This window comes from Podarcis muralis, chromosome 2, assembly GCF_964188315.1.
Source record: "Podarcis muralis chromosome 2, rPodMur119.hap1.1, whole genome shotgun sequence".
In the NCBI taxonomy this organism is placed as follows: Eukaryota; Metazoa; Chordata; class Lepidosauria; order Squamata; family Lacertidae; genus Podarcis; species Podarcis muralis.
In genome coordinates this window covers 109,516,745-109,541,360 of record NC_135656.1, presented here as the reverse complement: position 1 = coordinate 109,541,360, position 24,616 = coordinate 109,516,745, and the positions used below count along the sequence as shown (strand labels likewise).

At 44.0% G+C, this 24,616-nt stretch overlaps 2 protein-coding genes across 2 annotated transcripts; both read right to left on the bottom strand.

Annotated features, from left to right (window-relative positions):
• Positions 1-251: 251 nt before the first annotated feature.
• LOC144326754 (vomeronasal type-2 receptor 26-like) lies at positions 252-9,871 on the bottom strand. Its single transcript, XM_077923537.1, has 6 exons — positions 9,675-9,871; positions 6,999-7,290; positions 4,353-5,186; positions 2,729-2,956; positions 2,263-2,389; positions 252-1,156 (listed from the first exon to the last, which is right to left on the bottom strand). The coding sequence occupies exons 1-6, from the start codon at positions 9,869-9,871 to the stop codon at positions 252-254; spliced, it is 2,583 nt and encodes an 860-aa protein (XP_077779663.1).
• Positions 9,872-14,317: 4,446 nt separating this feature from the next.
• Positions 14,318-22,922, bottom strand: LOC144326753 (vomeronasal type-2 receptor 26-like). Its single transcript, XM_077923536.1, has 8 exons — positions 22,726-22,922; positions 21,530-21,821; positions 20,038-20,874; positions 19,226-19,453; positions 18,558-18,684; positions 16,852-17,159; positions 15,598-16,079; positions 14,318-14,465 (listed from the first exon to the last, which is right to left on the bottom strand). The coding sequence occupies exons 1-8, from the start codon at positions 22,920-22,922 to the stop codon at positions 14,318-14,320; spliced, it is 2,619 nt and encodes an 872-aa protein (XP_077779662.1).
• Positions 22,923-24,616: the final 1,694 nt, after the last annotated feature.

Here is a 24,616-nt window from a genome sequence, read left to right as displayed (position 1 = left end):
CCTTAGACTGGACTTAACCATCAAAATGATGATGGTTCCCTCCCCTTACACTTATAAAACAAAATAGGTGTGCAGAGATCAAAAGCCTGGTTGCTGTCCACTTTGAAAATATAACCAGAATTCTCCTGGGAATGATGGTATATATTGAAAGGGCACTCCAGGGAGGGAAAGATGGTCATCCCATGGTAACATGTTGAGTAAAATTTGAATTCATTTCTGAAATTTGGCTGAGCTATACATTTGACCAAACTCTAATCTTTTCTTTTCAACATCAGGTGCTCTTTTGTATTCAAATCAGGCCTGAGGACAATGATGTAGCATTTGGGAAAGAAAATACAGCCCAGTAACCCACCACTGGAAGCCAAGATGGAGAAGATCTGCACAGCCACCATGTATTTCCCCTTGGTGCTCAAGTAAGTTGGCACAAAGGAGACCCAAACACTGCAAAACACCAGCATGCTGAAGGTGATAAACTTGGCTTCGTTGAAACCGCCAGGGAGCTTCCTGGCTAGGAAAGCCACAGTAAAAGAGATGGCAGCCAGAAGGCCCATGTAGCCAAGGGCAGAGTAAAACATAGTGATGGACCCTTCATTGCACTGCAGAATTGTCTGTGTGACCTGGGAATCCATGTCCAGTTCTGGGAAGGGGGGATACATTCCGATCCAGGTAATGCAGATGCCAAACTGAATGCTGCAACAGAAGAGGACAATGGAGTTTGCCAAACTTTTCCCCACCCATTTCCTGATGCTGTTCCCTGGTTTTGTGGCCAAGAATGCAAGCACCACAGTAGTTGTTTTTGCTAGCACAGAAGAGACGCCAATTGAGAAGATGATGCTGAAGGCAGTTTGACGGAGAAGGCAGGTGACCTTTTGAGGCTGGCCGATGAATAGAAAGGAGGACAAAAAGGAAAGCAGGAGAGAAACGAGGAGGATGTAAGTCAGGTTTCGATTGTTGGCTTTAACAAGTGGAGTGCTCTGGTACTTAATGAAGATTCCCAAAATAGTACTTGTGGTTAGGCACAAAAATAGGGCAAAGAAAGCCAAGGTGACCCCCAGGGGTTCTTCATAGGAGAGGAAGACTATGGTCTTGGGGATACAACGATGCCTCTCGTTGTTTGAGTATTGATCTTCTGGACACTGATGACAATGATCTGCATCTGATAGAAAAAATGATTTCAGTACATCATATTCCAAGGTGTTCCAGAAATTTCATACCACAATGTGATTTTCTCTTCCCCCCCCCCCCTATATTATATTTTTACTCAGCATTCTCCCTTTTAATGCAGTTCTTAGGCAACATCTCAAACAAGCATGCAATAAGCCTGTGGGAGTCTGCCAAATCTTGTGAATCAGATGCAAAGCTGAAGTCCTGGAGAAATAAAAAAATTCCTTGCAGTAGCACCTTAAAGACCAACTAAGTTAGTTCTTGGTATGAGCTTTCGTGTGCATGCACACTTCTTCAGATACACAGTTCTTGGTATGAGCTTTCGTGTGCATGCACACTTCTTCAGATACACTGAAATACCACATTGAGCCGCATGAAATGGAAGTCCACATCTGTAACTGGAACTATGGAAGGCACCACATTGAGCCGCATGAAATGGAAGTCCACATCTGTTCCTGGAGAAATAGTTATTCATCAGATAATGGGTTGATTTTGAGCTTCATAGGCCATTATTAGTGCTTGGAATTAACTAGTTCAGTTGAACAAAGATCAGAAATCTCTGAATGACACCTGAAAGTAGTTCCCATAATTGCCATGGACAAAGGTGAATAAAGTCCATTTGAAGATAAAACTTTGAATGCTTTCTGGCTCATACTCTGATTCATCCCTCCATCCCACCAAAAGCCTCAAAGTATCAAGCCTTTGTTGTTGTTGTTTTTAAAAAATAAGTCAATTGGTCATGTAAAAAAAAGTTGGAAAGCAAAAATTGGAGTCAATGTTCTATGGCTTATTAGGCAGATAAGGAGGTGTGCTGCTTACAGTATTAGTCATTTAATCACTGCAGTGGAAGAGGTTATAGTTTGAGCCTGCTTGGAGCTGTGCACTCAAACAGTGTGTTGGCCTAATTGTTTCACTGAAATAGATTCACAAGAACCAAATAATAATAATTTTGAAATGTTGTGAAGAATCTGCATCTTAATTTTGGAAAGCACCACACACTTCCTTTGCAAAATTTCATTTCAAACCTAGCATGCCTACTTTCATCCTGACCCTCTTTCTCAGTTTCCTAGGGCCTCTTGTTTCTTCAATACCATTTACCTGTGTTAGTGGAAATGGTTCCGTCTACGCAAGGTTCACAACTATAGCAGCAAATTGGCTGTCCTTCTGGCACCACCTTGCTGTATCCAGGTTGGCAACTTTCTGTACAGGTAGAGTGAGGTCTTGTCTAAAAAGGCATCAAGGAAACAAACAGTGTTTGGTGAGTTTCTGTTTTGTCTATAGGTACCAAACCATTCTATGGTGATGTGTCCATGCTTTGCAGAATGGTATATATGGCTATACTAAGTATTTCAGCCTTGTTATCTTCAAATGAGAGGTTCAGGCTAAGGCCAACTTTTTATTCATCATTTATACACTATCTAAGTAGGATCTTGCAGGGATCCAGCATTATAATCTTGAGTTTGAGGTAAATATTGGCTATTTTGAATGTATTTGAACTGGAGACCTCCAGACTCACAGTTCACATTCCTAGCTACTGCTGAATTAATATGAATACATCCTCCACCTGATTAAACCAACTGGGCCACACGGTGGATTCCTCATGAATGGTAAGTTTTAGACCAAACGATGCTTGGGTTTCCAGTTTACCAACTTTCACTCTTGCAGCTGATTCGTTAGGAAATGTGACCAAATTCACAACATCATAGTCGGCCACTAATTCCCCGTCCTCATCGAAATGCACCTCATCCATGGTAGTACTGTTGAAGTGGAGACTTCTCAGAAAAGGGTGGAGCTAGATGTGGGAGAGAGAGAATGTCAACATTTGATTGGCAGAAATGACCGGCAGAATCCGAGACCAGGGAAAAGAGACAGCAGGAGAAGATTGGAAGAAATTTAAAGACTATCTTAAGAAGTACTGTAAAATTATGGAATGTTAGGACAATTTTGATTCGGAAACTAAGTGGTTGATTGCTGTAATGATTATGTAAAAATGAAAAGAAAAAACAAAGACTTAAACAGGAATTGGGGGAAGGATTTGTTGAAGAGGATGAATTAGAGAATAGAATGCAGTTAGGGGAGGTATGAGGAAGTCGGGAAAGTAAGTTGTATGAACAAAAGGGAAGGAAATTATACATGTGTTTTTGTGTCTTTTTTTTCTTTTTGTATGTATGTTTGTCTATTTTTTCTTTTTGTATTTTTTCCCTCATGTTGGTGATTTTTTGTAATTGGGTGACTTTGATGTTATATTAATTTCTGGAAAAACCAATAAATATCTTATAAAAAAATAAAATAAATAAAAAGAGAATGTCAACATTTGCAAGATGGGCCAATTAGATTCATCCTTTCTTCCATCTGAGTCTTCATCCCCCAACCCTCTTTTCTTTGGCGGAAACTGATGTAGTGTTGGATAAATTTAAAAGTGGGTTCCTAGATTGGAGGTATCTCTCCCAGAAACCCAAAAGAAAAGGATGTAAGCTCCAAGTAGAAAAAAATAGGCCTTTATTTATATGCTTATTTTCACTACATGATCTGTGCATTATTATCGTCTTCCAAAGCAGCTACTCTATTCTGAACCTAAAAATGGAAAGCTTAAAGCTGGTGGTCAACAAAAGAGGTTTAAAGACTCTCTCAAGGAAAATCTTTTTAAAATGTAGTATAAACACCGACAACTGGGAAACAATGGCCTGCGAGCGCTCCAATTGGAGAACAGCCTTTACCAAAGGTGTCATGGGCTTTGAAGACACTCAAACTCAGGAGGCAAGGGAGAAATGTGCTAAGAGGAAGGCACGCTTGGCAAACCCTCACTGTGATCAACTCCCACCTGGAAACCTATGTCCCCACTGTGGAAGGACGGGTGGATCCAGAATTGGCCTCCACAGTCACTTACAGACTCACTGTTAAAACTGTGTTTATGGAAGACATAACTCAGCTACGAGTGATCACCAAAGAAGAAAGAAGAAGACATTCTATACTTTTATTTTGCTTTTCTACCCAGGAGCCCAGAGCTGTGTACATTCCCCTATCCCCCCCCCCCTTTAAATCTTTTCAGCAACCCCATGATATAGATTAAACTGAGATAATATATGTGCATAAGCAGGATTTCTGGCCAAAAGACTGCAGGAGTGTGGGAAGACGGGCAGAATGTCCATCCATTGCAACTGTAGTAAACGGATTTCACTCTCCCTCACCTGCCATGCTTCTATGTTCAGAAAATCCAGCCTGCCTTTTTCTGTAGTTCTCATGCGGCTGGACACAGATGTGATCAGAGCATGGAAGGCATGTGCTACAACATAGACAGCACTATAAACATTGCAACTCTCTGCAGACATGTCTTTCCCAAGCCAATCTACAGGGAGACCTTCCAATTTCTCCCTCCCCATGCATCTTCTCCAGGTTTTCCTTGACCATCTGTGGTTGGGATGAGAGCAATCAAAGGGTTTTGACCAAATCTGATTGAAGGAATCTTCATCTTGAGTCAAAAAAAGGCCCTGTGATTTTGACCTTCTGTTTGTTTGGGTGCTGAAGAACAATGCCCCATGGAAGAATACGATGTCCCAGTACTCAAAAGATGCGCTTAAGGTGAAGCCCCACAGAGCTGTAGCGATCCAAACTTTCCCTACCGGGGCATTGGTTTTTAGTTCAATTCTGTACAGCGCATGTGGCAACAGAAGCATTGAATCAGGATCCCCATAATAAAGGATCACGTTGGCTCTCCTCTGAATAAGATGTCCTAAAAACCTTAAAAGTATTTGTTTGGAAACAAAGAGGTCAATAGAAAATTGTGGGATTGCATATGTGAAGGCTAAACAAATGCCACTCCCAAAGACCATCGCCTTCATGGTTCTCATGAAAAGATCTCCACCATCATTGTCTGGAGCAATGAGACCGACCCATGTCCACCTGAAATGCAGCAGCAACTGAAGGATGCCCATATACTGTGGAGCTGCCTTGGGACTCATCCAGTAGGAAGAGGGGAACTGAGTTTTATCACTCATAGTATGGATTACAAAGCCGTATGTGAGCTGGTATGGAGGAAAGGAATCAATGCTTAGTTTGGAAATAATGCTCAGGCGTTGCTTGTCTGAAATGTTTTCCACTTAACAGAGCAGTCTCACACATGTCTATTCAGAGGCAAGTCCCACTGAGTTAGATTGGAATTATACCCAGGCTATAGATCGGTTGACAGGAGGATGGAGAAACTCCCTATTGGGAAAGGTTGCAGAATTTGGGACTTTTCGCTTTAGAGAAAAGGTGAACAAGAGATAGCATGGTTGGATCTAGACACATCAAAGAAGCGTTTCAGTTAAATGCGTTGCAAACTTTGTTGTAAGAAATCACACTGGGGAAAACGGAACTCCACAGCGCCATCTGGTGTCACGGTGTTATAATGCATATACAACGCATACGAAATACTTTTTCTTCCCCAATCTAGCCATAGCTGTCAACTTACAGATTTGAAAATAAGGGACCAGCAGCCTCGAAAATAAGGGATCAGCAGCCAAAATAAGGGATTTTGCTTGGCTTATACAGAAATCTGGCACTGATGGAGCCATGTTACTTTTGCTGCGACTGATTGGGTTTTGCAGGGGGTTGGACTAGATGATCCTAAGGGTCTTCAACTCCCACCAAAGAAGAGTGGCAGACAAAACTGATGAACGACATTGAGATGGCAAAGCTTACAGGTAGAATTAGAAACCAGGAAGAGGACCTCTTTAATAAAGAATGGGGAAAGTTTATAATTTAGTTGAAAAGCTATTGTAAAGAGTTACATACATTGGTAGGATTGACAGAAAACTTGTAGTAAAAATTTGAACAATGGATGGAAAAATGATTTATAAAAATAGAGTTATGAAAGGGATGCAGCGGGGGAAATCACTACATTAAGATGCTGCACTAGTTGGAGGGTATGCTAAGCAGCACGTCGGGGCTTCCGTCATCCTGGTGCGAGGAGTTCCATCAGCCCTTCCCCGCCTGAGAGAGAGTGAGGGAGGGAGAGAGACTCTTGCCCACGCCACCCGCAAGCCTGGCATGTGGTTGTTGCGGGGGCCGCTGAAGCGCCTCCCTTCTGCGTCCCTCCCCATCCCCTCCTCTTCCTCCTCCCTCAGGCTGCCTCCTCAGCTGCTGCCGCTGCTGCTGCTGCCGCCTCCAGCTTCCCCTGGCAGCGCAGCGGAAGTCTCGCAAGAGAGGGGCTGCCTGCCCACCCGCCGCCACCCGTCTCCTCACGCTGCACCCCTGAGGGGGAAAAGGGAGAGACGGAGACGCGGCAGCTCGTGCGTGCGCGCTCTCTCGTGACGGAGGACCCCGAGCCACTGCTTCCCTCCCGAGCCGGGCGAGCATGAAACCCGGGAAATTTAAGGGACATCATCAATAAGGGACAGCAGCAGGACACGGCGCTGGCATAAGGGAGTTTCCCACCACATAAGGGACAATTGACAGCTATGAATCTAGCTGAGTCCCACAACTCCTGCTCTGAAAAAGACAGCACTGCTTTTGGAAGGTTCACCTTCCAGTACATCCCTGTTCCCTACCCTTCTCCTCCAAACCTTATTGGGCCTCAGAAAACGACAACAATAATGAGAAGCTTTTTATGATGGAATTTTAAAAATTTCTTCTATACAGGTGTCATCTTCCTGCTTGTGGTGCAAAGTTGCAGAAGGCAAGCAGTGTGAGGTCACAAGTTTATCCCAACTTTCCTGAGGCAGACATCAGCCCCAAACTCCTGAGCTGAGGAAAGGGTTCCACATTCTTCAATCCCCATTACCCCACTTTCAATCACAAGAGTTTAGGAGTTTGGTCTGGGATTTGTTCTGCCCAGCCCATGTTGTTCTCCCTACCTGAGGGACCTCGTAAACATTTAGCATGGTTGCCATTTGAAAAAAGGTTTCAAAGTCCCCTCCTTGAATAACAGCCAGGAGCTTCCCTTGCCTTCCGCACCTGAAATTAGGGACCATCCAATGTCTAGTCGACAACAGTTCTATGGTGGCTTCAGAGGCTGTCCTGGCACTGAAACAATTTTCATAGATCCTGTAGCCAAGTGTGATGTTAGGTAAGAGCTTGGGATTCTCATTAATCTCATTAATGGCAAACAAGATGGCCAGGATGTGTTGATAATTCCTTCCCAGCATCCTGGAATGGAAAGCAAATTGAACATCGGACACGGAGCAATGGATCCAAACTACAAGAAAGAAAATTCCACCTAAACATTAGGAAGAACTTCCTGACAGTAAGAGCTGTTCGACAGTGGAATTTGCTGCCAAGGAGTGTGGTGGAGTCTCCTTCTTTGGAGGTCTTTAAGCAGAGGCTTGACAACCATATGTCAGGAGTGCTCTGATGGTGTTTCCTGCTTGGCAGGGGGTTGGACTCGATGGCCCTTGTGGTCTCTTCCAACTCTATGATTCTATGATTCTATGATCTACCACCTGAAATACTATGTTCAAATGATCTACCACCTGAAATACTATGTTCAAATACAAGAAAGAAAATTCCACCTAAACATTAGGAAGAACTTCCTGACAGTAAGAGCTGTTCGACAGTGGAATTTGCTGCCAAGGAGTGTGGTGGAGTCTCCTTCTTTGGAGGTCTTTAAGCAGAGGTTTGACAACCATATGTCAGGAGTGCTCTGATGGTGTTTCCTGCTTGGCAGGGGGTTGGACTCGATGGCCCTTGTAGTCTATTCCAACTCTATGATTCTATGATTCTGTGATTCTATGATCCACCACCTGAAATACTATGTTCAAATCCTGCTTTTTCCACTCAAGGTGTCAGTGACATTTAGATCTGAGTGGTTTGTCTCCTGGGGGAGGGGGGAGAGATCTCCACCTCCATGATTCTGCCGGAACACTGAGGTCCAGCTCCGAGGGCCTTCTGGCAGTTTCTTCACTGTGAGAAGTGAGGTTACAGGGAACCAGGGCCTTCTCAGTTGTGGTGCCTGTCTTTTAAGAACATAAGAAGGGTCATGCTGAATAAGAGCAAAGGTCCATCATGTAGATGTCTAATAGGAAGAAGGCATAAAAGCCCTGGCTTGGCTAGGACTCAATGCCCTTTGGCTCATCCCAGCACAGAACAGTCACTTTCAGTGGCCACAGAACCATAATTTACTTATTTTCGCCTTTCCCACCCTGTCCCCCTTTTCCTTTGACAATGTGTTATTTTAAATACAGTAACTGTAAACAACCTTGGATGTGTTGGGAAGAAAAGCAGCCTGTAACGGTAGCAATCAAAAAAGGAATTATATACTATAGATAATGAATTTGCATTTTCAGCAAGATTGCTGTGAAATCTACTCATATTGCATTCAAAACAACACAACAGTTTACTTACATATCAATGGCTTGTTTCAGTAGTTCACTTACAGTATCAATTCAGTTAATAGACCGGCAACAAGTCGTATACATTTAACTTAAATATTTCAGAGCTTTGCATATTTCTTCTCCCTTCCCCTGATGGTACTACAACAAAAGTTGTAAGAAGTTTAAAAAATATATATTCTAGGAGTCAATGTTCATTTTAATTTATCTAAACTTTTTCAGGTTTCAAATATTTAAAATGTCAGCGGATTTGCTGCTTTTGGGGAGACAGAAGAGACCTACAGACATTCACATTCCTCTCTTTGAAGAGCGAAAGGATTGCTCTGCTGAAGCAGACCAAAGATCCTTTTCTTTCCCAAGCAAAAGCCAAGAAGTTAATGAATATTATGGTAGTCAAAGTGCATTTGATTTTTTTTCCTGGTGATTCAGGTTGCTATTATTAAAACTTTTCACATGAAATTCTAGGAATTGGATCCTGCTACCTTTTATAACACCATGTAAAATGATCCTGGAGGATAAGGAGTAATCTTTTTCTATAATTTAATGGGTAGTCCCACTTCTCACTTTTTTCCAGGGATGACGAGGAACCATTAAGGAGTACTCTTTCAGTTTCGCTCAGTCAACCAGCTTCAAATCCACCTAACAGTTACCTTGTTCAACCCACATTTTACCAGCTTCCTTGCAAGAGTATCATGACTTGAGGGACTTTGTCCAAAGCCTTACTGGAATCAAATAGGGAGCTAAAGATTCTGCCGCTCATTCAGAGCATAGGCTGCAGCAGGGAAGATCAGAATTGTCTGAGGACAACCGATAAGGTAAAGGTAAAGGGACCCCTGACCATTAAGTCCAGTCGTGACCGACTCTGGGGTTGCAATGCTCATCTCGCTTTATTGGCCGAGGGAGCCGGCGTACAGCTTCCGGGTCATGTGGCCAGCATGACTAAGCCGCTTCTGGCGAACCAGAGCAGCGCACGGAAATGCTGTTTACCTTCCCGCCGGAGTGGTACCTGTTTATCTACTTGCACTTTGATGTGCTTTCAAACTGCTAGGTTGACAGGAGCTGGGACCGAGCATTGGGAGCTCACCCTGTCACAGGGATTCGAACTGCCGACCTTCTGATCGGCAAGTCCTAGGCTCTGTGGTTTAACCCACAGTGCCACCCGCGTCTGAGGACAACCAATACTTGATAGCAAATAGCACTTACGGTTGGAAGTCATGAGCAGGGTCAGACTTGAAAGTGTGTGTTGGATACACTGCCGTTCTCACGGGTATAACTCCGGCGATGAGGTAATCTCCTGGACTGTAATAATTATTTGGAGGTGTCTGTAGGTCTGAGAGATCTATCTCTATATTCATCACTACCCCAAAGAGCAAATGAAGCAATATGAGCAGTAGGGTCATTTTAGGCACAATGAAGCAAGTGGCGCCTTTATTCAATTGGCTTTAGAATATACCCAGTCAGTGGACGGACAGAGATATGTGGCAGGAAAGAAATGCAACCACCTTGACTGAGTTCACAGATTAAGAGTTTGGCTTCAGTGCTAATGGAGACACATTCAAGCATTTAACTGACAGACCAGCTCTGATTGTCTAACTCTCAGCTCTCGTTCTCATTAGCTCTCTTCAAATTTGGTGCAAGAAATTGCTGGGTTCTGATTATTACTATTTTTATTACTGGTCTCAAAAGTGACACCTGGGGGTGGCGGGAGTCTTATGGGACTTTGGCCACAGGAACACTTATCAATCACATTGATTTTGATAATTGCAGGGGACATGAAACCATCTCTTCGTTCATTCTCTTTGCAGCACATGCACAGATGGAGAAAACATGTTTGCAGCAGAGGGCTGAAATAAACACACGGAGCATATCTCTGTGTTGAATCAGGGTCACTTCTATTAATGTAAACCCCAATTTATAGGTGTGGGAATTAATAATAATAATAATAATAATAATAATAATAATAATAATAATAATAATAATAATATACTACCCTTCATCAAGAGATCCCAGGGCAGTTCATAGAATAAAACACAAGATAAAACACAAGTAAATAATTAAACCAAAACAACAAAACAATACCCCACCTTCCCACAGATACATTTAAAAGGCTGTAGAATATTAATCAGCCAAAGGCCTGGTTGTAGAGGAATGGCTTATATTCATGGGAATCCTGAAGATATAAGGGTGATCAGACCCCCTGTTGGGTCAGAAGCAAGGTAAATAGGGAGACTTTCCTGTATCACTGTCCCTTGTTGTTGTTTAGTCGTTTAGTCGTGTCTGACTCTTCATGACCCCATGGACCAGAGCACACCAGGCACTCCTGTCTTCCACTGCCTCCCGCAGTTTGGTCAAACTCACGTTCGTAGCTTCAAGAACACTGTTCAACCATCTTGTCCTCTGTTGTCCCCTTCTCCTTGCGCCCTCCATCTTTCCCAACATCAGAGTCTTTTCCAGGGAGTCTTCTCTTCTCATGTGGTGGCCAAAGTATTGGAGCCTCGGCTTCATGATCTGTCCTTCCAGTGAGCACTCAGGGCTGATTTCCTTAAGAAAATCACTGTCCCTAGAGCCCTACAATTCTGGGTGGATGAGGCAGGTTGGTCACAGACAAAGCCCCTAGTCTGCTCCTTAACCCTTAAATGCAGGCCTCAGGTGCCGCCAATCATCCCCAAGGAAGTGTATGGGGGTCACCAAGCTGCCTTGGCTAGTTCTCCTTCCCGCACCTCCCTGCCGCAAAAGGGGATCAAATCTCAATTTAGGCCCCCACTTTGGCCCACTGCTGAGAATAAGCTTGTGCAGAAGCCCTTGCAGGTCACCAGAGGTAACACATTTCCCCATGTCTACAATATCTCAAGGACCACCTCTCCCCATATGAACCGACCTCAGACCCAGCAATCATCGTCTGAGGTGGTCAGGCGGCTGCCAGCAACTCCCACGGCCAGTTGACCAGGAACGTACAAAGACAAGGAATGTTCTTACCGTCTGCTTTTTATTCAGTATTTACAGAGAGAGGCTTTGTAACCCAGGCTCTTGCATAATGGCGTTGTCCTGAATGAATCTCCACCCTCTCCCCATCTCTCCCACTTCCTCATTTGTCATCCCTATGGGTGCTGACAAGCGCCCTCTGCCTCTGAGCTCTTTGCTCTCCTACTTTCAAGGCTCTCCGGGTTCTGGGAGATGGAGGATCTGGAATAGTTTCTAAAAACACTATATCCGTCAGCTGTCACCCCCCTGGTTCTCCCTCCTCCTCCTCTCCCATTATTTCCCAACTTCTCCCCTCATCTGCCTCTGAGCTGTGACCTCCCTCAAACCCCTGTTGTAATTCTGAACTGTCTTCCTCTTCTCTGGAAGGGTCAGGTTGGGGAGGTGGTCTCCACCATTCCTCCTCTGTCCAGTCTCTGACAGAGGTCCTTCTTCAAGTCCTGCCCCCCTCCACAAGAGATGCAGAGAATGGCAACGTGACAATGGGCCTTTTCTGTGGTGGCTCTCCATTTTTGCAATGCTCTCCTCAGGGAGAAGACCAAGATGGTGAGAGGAGAAGGGGAGGAGTGGAGCTGGAGGAAAGTTAGAATGATCTCACCCCAACCAACACTTGCCTGGTGTTGTAATCCATTCCACAGACACTGGCTTTCTGGGGGACTGTTCTGTGATACAGATCTGCAGAAACACCTGCAAATCAATTCAGGACAACCTGATCAATCCTGTAGTGCAGTGTTTCCCAACCTTTTTTGGGCAAAGGCACACTTGTTTCATGAAAAAAATCTCGAGGCACACCACCATTAGAAAATGTTAAAAAATTTAACTCTGTGCCTATATTGACTATATAAAAAGTACAGTGGTACCTCGCAAGACGAAATTAATTCGTTCCGCAAGTCTCTTCGTCTTGCGAGTTTTTCGTCTTGCGATGCACGGTTTCCCATAGGAATGCATTGAAAATCAATTAATGCGTTCCTAGGGAAACCGCCTTCAGACCAGGTCCGGGGACAGTCTGTCCCCCGACCTCTTCTGAAGGCTGGGGGGGGGGGGACAAGGGCTTTTCTTCCCACTGCCAGCCTTCAGAAGGCTGTTCTGAAGGCTGGCGGTGGGAAGAAAAGCCCTTCTTCCCACCTCCCGCCCCGCAAGCTCCGGGGACAGGAGGGCTTTGCTGCCGACCGCCAGCATTTTAAAAGCCCCTGCTGTCCTGGGGCGATTTTAAAATGCTGGCGGGCGGGAGCGAAGTCTCCGCTGCCCCGAGGAGATTTTAAAATGCTGGGGGTCGGCAGCGAACGCTTCGCTCCCGCCCGCCAGCATTTTAAGATCGCCCGGGGCAGCGGAGAAGTCTCCGCTGTCCCGGGAAGGCAGGCGGGGGGAGCAAAGACTTTTGCCCCCGCCTGCCTTCAGAAGAGGTCCAGGACCTCGTTCCGATGCCCGGCGGCGGGGTGCGAGGTTCCCGCCCCACCGCCCGGCATCGGGGCATCGTTCCGATGCCCGGCGGCGGGGTGCGAGGTTCCCGCCCCACCGCCCCGCTTCGGAGCAGCGTTCCGAAGCGGGGCGGCTGGGGCAGGTGTTCCCGCCCCCCCGCCCCGCTTCGGAGCACCGGGAGAAGCGATCTCCCCGCAGCCCCTTGCTTCAAAAGAGGTCCGGGGGCAGCGGGGAAGAAGCGCTGCGCTTCCCGCTGCCCCCGGACCTCTTTTGAAGCAAGGGGCTGCGGGGAGATCGCTTCTCCCCGCAAACCCTTGCTTCAAAAGAGGTCCGGGGGCAGCGCGAAGCGCTTCCCGCTGTCCCCGGACCTCTTTTGAAGCAAGGGGCGGTGGGGAGAAGCGATCTCGGGCGCCGCGGCGCACAGGCGCACTGCTCGCTCCTCTTTCCGCGCAGGCGCCTTCTCTCGCTCTTTCGCCTCCTTTTCTTTCTCTCTCGATGGTCCGCCTACAAAGGAGCGAGGGAGGCACCCGCCATGTTTGGATTTGCATCCAGCAGGAGATGCCGCCGCCGCCCCGCCTCTCCCGCCTCCCTCCCACGGCACACCAGGCAAGGTCTCACGGCACACTAGTGTGCCGCGGAACACCGGTTGGGAAACACTGCTGTAGTGATTTGTAGCTGCTTCAGTCTGATATGGGCTGAAGAAGATAAAGAAGATTGGCAATTTCTAAAGGATTGTATGAAATGTATGTTTGTATGTTTGTATATTCGTAATATGTATGTATTAATGTTATTTTAATAATAAAATATTTGATATTTTTTTAAAAAAAAAAAGATTGGCAAAACAAACTAGTGAACATATTAGATAATTTGAAACCCAATAAAGAAAGGGCAGCGTTGTTTTTTCTTAAAAAAGGGAAATGTATAATGCATAATTTTTGAGGGTTGTGTATAGGCTGTGTATTAGTAGAACTTTTAAAAGTCACTTGTATTAAGATGAATAAGGTTTTAAAATTGGATTGTTAAGATTATAAGACTTTATTATGGACATTAGCATGCTCAAAGCATAAAACAATGGAACCAAGAAAGGGAGGGAAGTCAATTGAGTTAAGATTTATGATTTGAATTTTTGTTTTTGATGTTTTTGTTTGTTTGCTTTTTCTTGTTATTATAAAATTAATACAGTGGTACCTCGGGTTAAGTACTTAATTCGTTCCGGAGGTCCGTTCTTAACCTGAAACTGTTCTTAACCTGAAGCACCACTTTAGCTAATGGGGCCTCCCGCTGCTGCCGCACCACCGGAACACGACTTCTGTTCTCATCCTGAAGCAAAGTTCTTAACCTGAAACACTATTTCTGGGTTAGCAGAGTCTGTAACCTGAAGCATATGTAACCCGAGGTACCACTGTAAATTGTATTTAAAATAATGAGATGTGGCTGAACTATACATCCTACACAAGCCTCCTTTTTTCCTTCCTTTTCATCATTAGGTGCTCCTTTGTATTCAGATCAGGCCTCAGTACAATGATGTAGCATTTGGGAAGGAACATGAAACCCAGTAACCCACCACAGGAAGTCAAGATGGAAAGGACCTGCAAAAATGTCATGTTGTTTCCTTTGCTGCCTACAAACACTAGAAAAGTACAGACCCAAATGCTGCCAAATGTTACTGTGCCCAAAGTGATAAACTTGGTTTCTTGGAAACCCCAAGGTAGTTTCATGGTTAAGAAAGCAACACCAAAAGAAGCAGTAGCCAGAAGGCCTACGTAGGTAAATGTATAATGAAATACAGGGGCAGAACCTTCATTGCATTGCAATACTAACTGACCAGCTGTGGATCCCTTGCCAAATTCTGGGAAGGGGGAAGATATTACAGTGAAGACCAGGAGGATGACAAACGGAACGACGGAACAGAAAAGGAAGATTGCATTTGGCAAATTCTTTTCCACCCATTTGCTGACGCTGTTCCCTGGCTTTGTGGCCATGAATGCCAACAGCACAGTGGTCATTTTTGCCAGAACAGAAGAGAGAGTGACTGAGATGCATGTGCCGAAAGCTATTTGACGGAGAATGCAGTTGAGCTTTTTAGGCTGGCCAAGGAATAGAAAGGAGGACAAAAAGGAAAGCAGGAGAGAAACGAGGAGGATGTAAGTAAGGTTTCGATTGTTGGCTTTAACAAATGGAGTGTCTCTGTATTTAATGAAGATTTTCAAAACACAACATGTGGAGAAGCACAAGAACAGGGCAAAGAAAGCCAGGATAATCCCCAGAGGTTCTTCATAGGAGAGGAAGACTATGGTCTTGGGAAAACATTGATCCCTCTCATTGTTTGGGTATTTATCTTCCGGGCACTGGTGGCAATGCTCTGCATCTGAAAGAAATAAACCCAATGATTTCAATCAATCAATCAATCAATCAATCAAATTTATTATTTATACCCCGCCCATCTGGCTGGGTTTCCCCAGTTACTCTGGGCAACAGAATATTAAAAAAATGATAAAACATCAAACATTAAAAACTTCCCTAAACAGGGCTGCCTTCAGATTTCTTCTAAAAGTCAGATAGTTGTCTATTTCCTTGACATCTGACGAGAGGGCATTCCACAGGGCGGGCGCCACTACCGAGAAGGCCCTCTGCCTGCTTTCCTGTAACCTCACTAATCACAGTGAAGGAACTGCCAGAAGGCCCTCGGAGCTGGACCTCAGTGTCTGCAATGAGCGATGGGGGTGGAGCCACCATGTATTTCCCCTTGGTGCTCAAGTAAGTAGGCACAAAGGAGACCCAAACACTGCAAAAGACCAGCATGCTGAAGGTGATAAACTTGGCTTCGTTGAAACCGCCAGGGAGTTTCCTGGCTAGGAAAGCCACAGTAAAAGAGATGGCAGCTAGAAGGCCCATGTAGCCAAGGGCAGAGTAAAACATGGTGGTGGACCCTTCATTGCATTGCAGAACTGTCTGTGTGACTTGGGAATCCATGTCCAGTTCTGGGAAGGGGGGATATATTCCAATCCAGGCAATACAGATGCCAAACTGAAAGGCAGAACGAAAGAGGACAATACCATTCGCCAGACTCTTTCCCACCCACTTGCTAATGCCGTTCCCTGGTTTTGTGGCCATGAATGCCAAAACCACAGTTATAGTTTTTGCCAGCACAGAAGAGACGGTGACTGAGAAGATGGTGCTGAAGATGGTTTGACGGAGAAGGCAGGTGACCTTTTGAGGCTGGCCAATGGAAAGAAGGGAGGACAAAAAGGAAAGCAGGAGAGAAAGGAGCCTTGTAAGTATTTACATATGACTGTTGTAAACCGCTCTGATACTTTTTAAGAATATGTATATATAAAATGGCTGCTGAAATGTGGCTGAACTATACATCCAACACAACGCCCCTTTTTTTCTTCCTTTTCATCATTAGGTGCTCCTTTGTATTCAGGTCAGGCCTCATTACAAGGATGTAGCATTTGGGAAGGAAGATGTAACCCAATAACCCACCACTGGAAGTCAAGATGGAATAGACTTGCAAAGCTGCCATGTTTTTTCCTTTGGTGCCTGCAAAGACTGGCAAAGTGAAGACCCAAACCCAGCCAAGCATTAGCATGATCAAAGTGATATACTTGGTTTCTTGGAAACCCCATGGTAGTTTCATGGTTAAGAAAGCAACACCAAAAGAGGCAGTACCCAGAAGGGCTATGTAGAGAAAGATAGAATAAAATATAGTGGCAGAACCTTCATTGCATTGCAATACTATCTGTCCAGCTGCAGAATCCTTGCCAAATTCTGGGAAGGGGGGAGATATTCCAGTGAAGACCATGCAGATTACAAACTGAACGAGGGAACAGAAAAGGACGATGGCATTTGGCAAACTCCTTCCCACCCATTTGCTGACGCTGTTCCCTGGCTTTGTGGCCATGAATGCCAACAGCACAGTGGTCATTTTTGCCAGAATAGAAGAGAGGGTGACTGAGATGCTTATGCTGAAAGCTATTACACGGAGAATGCAGTTGAGCTTTTGAGGCTGGCCAAGGAATAGAAAGGAAGATAATAAACTAAACAGAAGAGAAACAAGGAGGATGTACGTGAGGCTTTGATGGTTTGCTTTAACTATTGGAGTGCCTTGGTATTTAATAAAGATTCCGAGAACAGAAGCTGTGATGAAACACAAGAACAAGGCAAAGAAAGCCAGGATAATCCCCAGAGGTTCTTCATAGGAGAGGAAGACTATGGTTTTGGGAAAACATTGATCCCTCTCATTGTTTGGGTATTTATCTTCTGGGCACTGGTGGCAATGATCTGCATCTGAAAGAAATAAGCCCTATGATTTCAGAATAATAATAATAATAATAATAATAATAATAATAATAATAATAATAATAATTCATCTCTGGGTTATTTGTGGGGCCTGCCTAGTGTTTTACATGAGTAGAATGTGTGCTTTTATTTAAAATGCATCACTGGATTATTTGTGGGGCATAAGAATTTGTTCATTTCCCCCCCCCAAAAAAATCTGGCCCCCCAAAAGGTCTGAGGGACAGTGGACTGGCCCCCTGCTGAAAAAGTTTGCTGACCCCTGGTCCAGATGAAGGGAAATAATAGTACTACTCTATTCTGCTTTGGTCAGCCCAAAACTGGAATACCGTGTCCAGTTCTGGGATCACAATTTAAGAAGGATATTGAGAAGCTGGAATGTGTGCAGAGGAGGGTGCACAATATGATCAGGGTCTGGAAACCACGCCTTGTGAGGAATGGTTGAGAAAGGTGTGTATGTTTAGATTATCACTTTTGAGATCTTTGAGATCTAGGGAATCACTAGCATAGTTAAATTCCTGGAGAAATAGTTACTCATTAGATAATGGTGTTAATGTTGAGGTGTCTAGCACCATGATTAGTACTTGTAATTACCTAGTTCAGCTGAACAAACGTGACTGAAATAATTAAAAAATGTTTAGGAAACAGTGGAAGGTTGCTCCCATAATTGCTGGTGAACAACAGGTAAATTAAATACATTTCAGGCAGAATTTTGAATGATTTTTAGTTCATACTTATGTCCACTCCCCCATGCCACAGAGGGCTCAAATTCTTAGCTTTCAATTTTAGAAAAGTAAGTTGTACATCTATAAAGTTAGTAAGCAAAATATGGAGGCAGTGTTTGTGGCTTATTAGGCAGATATCGAGGTACTGCTGTTGCTAAGGGTTTTTATTTATTCATTTTCATAATATTTTTTATTAGTTTTCAATTACAACAATCCAACAAAAGCCTCATTATAACAATGCCAAATTATAATACAATGAATAATACCAATCATTGAGATGCCAAATTATACAATTTGGGTAGCCCCCCGCATGCTAGAATTAATGGTTTGACGATTTTCTTTGTTTCTGCGTTCCTGTTGCTAAGGATTTTTAGTCATTTTAGATGAACAAGCTGTAACCTGAGCCTACTTAGAGCAACACTCTTAAGCGATGCACTAGGAAGACTGCTTGCCTAGAATGGATTCACCAGAACTCCAAATTAAATTGAAATGTGCCTCTTGAAATTCTGGGCCAGAATTCAACAAAGCTGAACTTACTTGGTTTGCAAAATTTCAGTTCAGACCAAACATGACCATTTCATCCTGAACCTGCTCCTTGACACACACACACACACACACACACACACACACACCCCGGATCTTCTGTTCCTTCAAACCCATTTACCAGTATGAGTAGAAATGGTTCCTTGTCTGCACGGGGCACAATCATAGCAGCAAATTGGTTGGCCTTCTGGCACGATCTTGCTGTATCCAGATTGGCAGCTTTCTGTACAAGTAGAATGGGGCCGTGTCTGAAGAGAATCAAGAAAGGAAAAACCTGTCTGAGGGATTTCTGTAGGTACTATACCATTCTGTTTTCATGTGTCCATTCCTTGCAGAACAACTGTGGATCATCTTCCCATCCCTGATCTCTAAACAACCAATATATATATATAAATAAAAAAATTGTCCAGTAGCACTTTAGAGACCAACTAAGTTTGTTCTGGGTATAAGCTTTTGTATGCATGCCAAGAACAAAATTAGCTGGTCTCTTTTTTATACTGTATATCTATCGACTGCGTCAGACCAACACGGCTACCTACCTGACTCTAAACAACCAAGGAGAGATTGAGGCTGAGACCAGCTATATTGTAATTTGCTAATTTGAACAGGAGACTTCCAGGCTCAAAGCTCACTACTACATTACGCCAGCTTGTAAATTATGAATAGGTTGGGTGGCCATCTGTCATGGATGCTTTAGCTGAGATTCCTGCATTGCAGGGGGTTGGACAAGACAACCCGCAGGTCCCTTCCAACTCTAGGTTTCTAAGATTCTATGAATAGATTCCTCACCTGATTGAACCAACTGGGCCACACAATGACTTCCTCGTGAATAGTTAGCTCTAGACCGGAAGACGCTTGCCTCTCCAGCTTCCCAACTTTCACTCTTATGGCAGATTGGTTAGGAAATGCAACCAAATTCACAATATCATAGTCAGCCACCAGCTCCCTGTCCTCATCAAAATACCTCTCATCTATGGTAGCACTGTTGAAGTGGAGCCTTCTCAGAAAAGGGTGAAGCTAGAAAGAGAGAGATAAAATGTCAACATGTGTACTATGGGTCAATGAATCACATTCCTTCCTTCTTCCATCCTAATCTTAATTCCCCGCCTCACCTCCATTCCTTTAATGGAAACTGATGCACCACCTGATTGCCTGAAGATATTTACCTGGAAATTCCAGGATTTCAATGTTGGGATTCTCTGTTACTGAGCTACAGTCTCTCCTTATTGGGACAGTTTGCTGCGGCAAGCGGCTTGAGATGGCCAAAGGCTCATTTTGTGTTGCATTTCTAAACACAGGTCTAAGCGTCCCCTTGCCCTCCAGTGCTTTCCTTGCAACCTCCTGTCTTTTACCACTGAATCAGAGCAAATGGCAGAAAACCCAAGTTGCCACTTGTTCCAATTCAGGGCAAAAAAGGGACTCTGACCTCTGCAAAGAAAGCGCTGGGCAAAAAGGTAAATGGGGATGAGCCCTAAGTGAACGAAAGTAGTGTGAGACAACAAGAAACCCCTCTCTCCCTCTCTCCCTCTCTCCCTAGCCCCCTCTCTCCCCCTCTTCCTCTCTCCCTTTCTCCTTCTCCCTGCCCCGTGTCTCTCTCTCACCTGCCATGGCTCTACATTCAGAACGTCCTGTCTGCCTTTTTTGGTACTCAACATGTGGCTTGATGCAGAAGTCATCAGAGCATGCAAGGCGTGCACTGTCACATAGACAGCACTGTAAATATTGTAGCTCTCAGCAGACATGCCTTTCCCATGCCAATCTGAGGGAAGACCTTCCAGTTCTCCCCTCCTCGTGCATCTATCCCAAGTTTTCCTCGACCATTTGTGGTTGGGACGAGAGCAGTCAAATGTTTCTGACCAAGCTTGATCCAGTGAATCTTCATCGTGAGTCAAGAAAAGGTCCTGAGATTCCGAACTCTTATTTGCTTGGATGATGAAGGACAGTGCGCCGTGGAAGAATTTGATATTCTGATATGCAGAAGATGAGCTTAAGGTGAAGCCCCACAGAGCTGTGGAGATCCAAACTTTCCCTACAGAAGCATTGCTTTTTGTTTCAATATCATTTAGTGTGTGTGCCAACTGAAACATTGAGTTGGAGTCCCCATAATAAATAATCACATTGGCTTTCTTCTGTGTAAGGTTAGCTTGAAAATGTATCAAGTGTTGTTCTGCACCATGCATTTTATCGGAAGAAAATTGTGGGATTCCATAAGTGAAGGCAACACAAATATCACTCTCAACAAATGTTGCCATCATGGTTTGCAGGAAGTGATCCCCATCACTATTTTGTGGAGCAAGGAGTCCAACCCACGTCCACCTGAAATGCAGGAGCAACTTCACTATCCCCACGTATTGCAGAGTTTCCTTCGGACTCATCCAGTAGGAAGAGGGGAACAGAGTTTTAGCATTCAGAATATGGTTAGCAAAACCATAAGTGAGCTAGAAAGAAAGGAATGAACGCTTAGTGTTGCAAATAATCTGCAGACATTGCGAAATGCAAATATAGAATGTAGCATTTGCAGATCTTATGAAGAAAATAAGAATGCACAAAACTATAAAAGCTCCCTATCCACTTTAACTTCAATGTTCCAAAGTCCTGATATTATTACTTCTGGTAATCACAACAACAACGACAAAGTGTGTTAACCCCGATAAATAAAACACTTTTTGTGCAGTTTTGCAACTCTCAACTTGGATTTTTTTGTCTTGACAGCTTAACAACAGTGACTGAATGACAAGGAATCCTTTAGCAACATGGTTCCTGTTTAAGGCCTTGCAATGTTGCCCTCACATTCTGCTTTCTAACTTTCTTAATAAATTTCTGAATCACTGACTTCTTATTTAAATTCCCTGAGAATTTAAAGTTTCTTTTATATAGGTGTCACCTTCCTAAGTGTACTACAGAGCTGCAAAAGGCAAACAGTGTGAGTTCACGTGTTTATCCCAACTTCCTTGAGACAGACGTCAACGGAAAACTCCCAAAGCAAGAAAAGGGTTATATACTCTTCTACCCCCATCGCCTCTGTTTCAGTTACAAGAGTTAAGCAGTTAGATCTGAGATTTGCTCAGCCAGGCCTCCCCTTGTTCTCCATACCTGCGGGACCTTGTAAGCATTTAGCATGGCTGCCATTTGAAAAAAGGTTTCAAAGTCCCCTCCTTGAATAACAGCCAGGAGCTTGCCTTGCCTCCCACACCTGAAATTAGGGACCATCCAATGTCTAGTAGACAACAGGTCTATGGTGGCTTCAGAGGCTGTCCTGGCACTGAAACAATTTTCATAGATGCTGTAGCCAAGGGTGATGTTAGGTAAGAGCTTGGGATTTTCATTGATCTCATGAATGGCAAACAAGATGGTCAGAATGTATTGGTGGCTCCTCTCCTGTATCCTGGAATGAAAAGCAAATGTCATATCTATTGGTGCAATGAAAAAAATAGGTATCAAAGAGGAATTCCAGGATGCCAAGATCTAAGTTTGAGGCAAGTTCTCTTTGAGAGAATCCCAGCAGAGATTTAGAATCACAAAAGATGCAGGAAAGTAAAACATGGAACTGTAGTTTGTTAGTCCTACAATATATGCTCTTCTAAGATCCTTCCAAAGTTTCCCACTCCCCCTAGCATTGAAAAAGATCACATGTTTGGTAAGTTAAAAATGGTTTACTTACAGAGTCTTCAAAGGTCAGGTTTATGTTATTTAATTTATATATATAATTTTTTTAATTAAATTTTCTGTTTTACAATTTAGAGTATTCACTTAAACAGCCTTAAAATATCAACGACTTCCCTTCTTCTCTTTCCATGGTTCATTTTGCATAGCATAAATCCCTGCATATTTTACATAAACTAAACCATTCAGTATTCCATTATTACTTCCATCAAAACCTATTTACACTGTTGAATTTATCTTAATGCTGCCAACGTTTTCAAGTGTACACAATTTCTCCCCACATATTCAATAAACATTTTCCAATCTTCTTTAAACGTATGTTCTTCTTGTTCTCTTATACTATATTAGGTCCACAAGCTGCGCATATTCCATCAGTTTAATTTGTCATTTAAGTTGTTGACAGTGTTTGACCAAGAATAGATGTTTGTTCCTTGGGAAAAGGAGACTTTGGTGAGCAGCTTCCATTAATACAGCCAGACGAATCTTCCATTTTCCTAGTCACCTTTCAAGTCGTATTTCAAAACTAAGGAGCTTAAGAAACTGATGCTCACCCCACATATAAACTGCTACAGAGAATAACAGAATTGTCTGAGGACAGTTAAAGGCTAACATGAAGGGATACTTACGGTTGGAAGTCGTGGGTGGGGTCAGACATGAAAGCATATGATGGATAGACAGCTGTTCCCACTGGTATAACTCCAGTAATGAGGTAATCTCCAGGACTGTAATAATTATTTGGAGGTGTCGATGGGTTTGAGAGGTTTACATCTTCATTCATCACTACCCCAAAGGGCAAATGGAGCAATATTAGCAGCAGGATCATTTTAAACACGAGGAAGAGACACCTTCCTTCAGTTAACTCTGCAATATACCCAGTCCATGCACTGGCAGAGAAATTTGCCAGGAAAACACCGCGACAGTCTTGCAAGCCTCATCCTGTGTCTGGCTTCTCAGAGGAAGACCCCAAGCCTGGCTTCCGTGGAAAAGAAGATACAAACATCAGACCGACAGGCTAAATCTCAGCCCTCACCCTCATTACTTCAGTATATTTATATATTTATGCTGCTCTCTTTCCAGATTTGGGGAATAAATGATCAATGATTCAGGGTTATTATTATTATTATTCATCCCAAAGTGACATCTGGGTAAAAATAACTTATGGGACCTTGGTCACAGGAACACACATCAATGATGGTGATTTCAATAATTGCAGGGGACGTATGGCCTTCTCTTTGCATACTCTCTGCGGCACATTCACAGGCGCTGGGAAGGAGAAAACCTGTTTGCACAGCTTTATGCCATGCTTTCCCTTGGGACAATTGAAGAGATGATGAAAATGGACTAAAGTTAAGTGGAGCTGCAGGCAGCTCATTATTCTCCAGTTTTTTTGCTGAACTACATCTCTGACTATTGGCCAGGCTGTCTTGGCTGGTGGGCATTGTAGTCTAAAGTCAAGGGCACTCCCTAGCCATGTGCAGATAGTTCACCCTTTATAGTCCAAGCTGACACTTAACAGTAGTTTCCATGGCTCTGAATACCCATGCACACTAGCCTTGCATCTAAGCAGTCATTCTTAGGTCTGTCCTCTTTGCAGAGGTTGCAGCAACTTGGGGGGGGGGGTCCACACCAAGTATTACCAATTATTGACAATACACTATGTATTTGTTGGGATGCAGCCAAAGGAATCGGGGGCAATTGGCAGGCCCCCAGCTGGCCCCAGCCCACTCGCTGCTGTGCCAGGCGGTCTCCAGTTCTTGGATGAGCATAAGCTGCGACCCTAGCTTCAGAAGCCTTCAGAAGCTGAGCACGCACACTCAGAAGAGTAAATAACACTGTGCAACAGAAGTGGCAGGGAGAGGCTGTGTTGAGCATATTTACAAGCAATTTATTCAGCATACATCAGGACAAAAGGAAAACATGTCTTCTCCCCTTCTTGTCCAAAGCAAGCCGGAAGCAAAAGCTATACACAATCGGAAGTTCCCAGCAAGCTGTGCTGGAGTGTAAACAGACATGTGACATAAAACAATCATGCCTATTCTTAAGGTGGAACGGAATATCACGCACACGGCCAGGGGTTGTGCCTACATGGAAGCTGCCTCTGCTCTTCTTGTTTCAATTCTCCTGAACATTTGCGTACAGTCCCGTAGCAGCCATCCTGTACGACATCTGCGACACACATCCAATGGAGCTGTATGCACACGTTAGCAGAGTTCAGCAGAAAGCCAGACTGTTCAGGAATGTAGAATCGCGAAGTTCTTTATTCATTACAGCAACTTAAAACAAAATAACATGGCTAGTGTGAACAGCATCTCTCACACACATCCTCTCTTCAGAGAGAAGGGGGGGGGAGAGAGAGCGGAAGTATATCAGACAGACTTCCATTCCCAGACATACAACAATAAGGAATGTAAACAGAGGATCACATGACCCAGCAATGGTAGAATGAAATACTAACATCCTCCCCCTTTTCATGGCATCCTTGCTGTAGACTTAGCACATTCGCAGCTTACTTAAAAA

Excerpts from the sequence above, each read along its gene's own strand:
- LOC144326754 (XM_077923537.1), bottom strand. The coding sequence starts at position 9,871 with ATGACCCTACTGCTCATATTGCTTCATTTGCTCTTTGGGGTAGTGATG. Across the intron at positions 2,390-2,728 it reads GGCCCAGTTGGTTTAATCAG|ACAAGACCTCACTCTACCTG; the intron begins GTGGAGGATGTA and ends ATGCCTTTTTAG. Across the intron at positions 1,157-2,262 it reads AACCATTTCCACTAACACAG|ATGCAGATCATTGTCATCAG; the intron begins GTAAATGGTATT and ends TTTTTCTATCAG.
- LOC144326753 (XM_077923536.1), bottom strand. The coding sequence starts at position 22,922 with ATGATCCTGCTGCTAATATTGCTCCATTTGCCCTTTGGGGTAGTGATG. Across the intron at positions 19,454-20,037 it reads TGAATGTAGAGCCATGGCAG|CTTCACCCTTTTCTGAGAAG; the intron begins GTGAGAGAGAGA and ends CTCTCTTTCTAG. Across the intron at positions 18,685-19,225 it reads GGCCCAGTTGGTTCAATCAG|ACACGGCCCCATTCTACTTG; the intron begins GTGAGGAATCTA and ends GATTCTCTTCAG.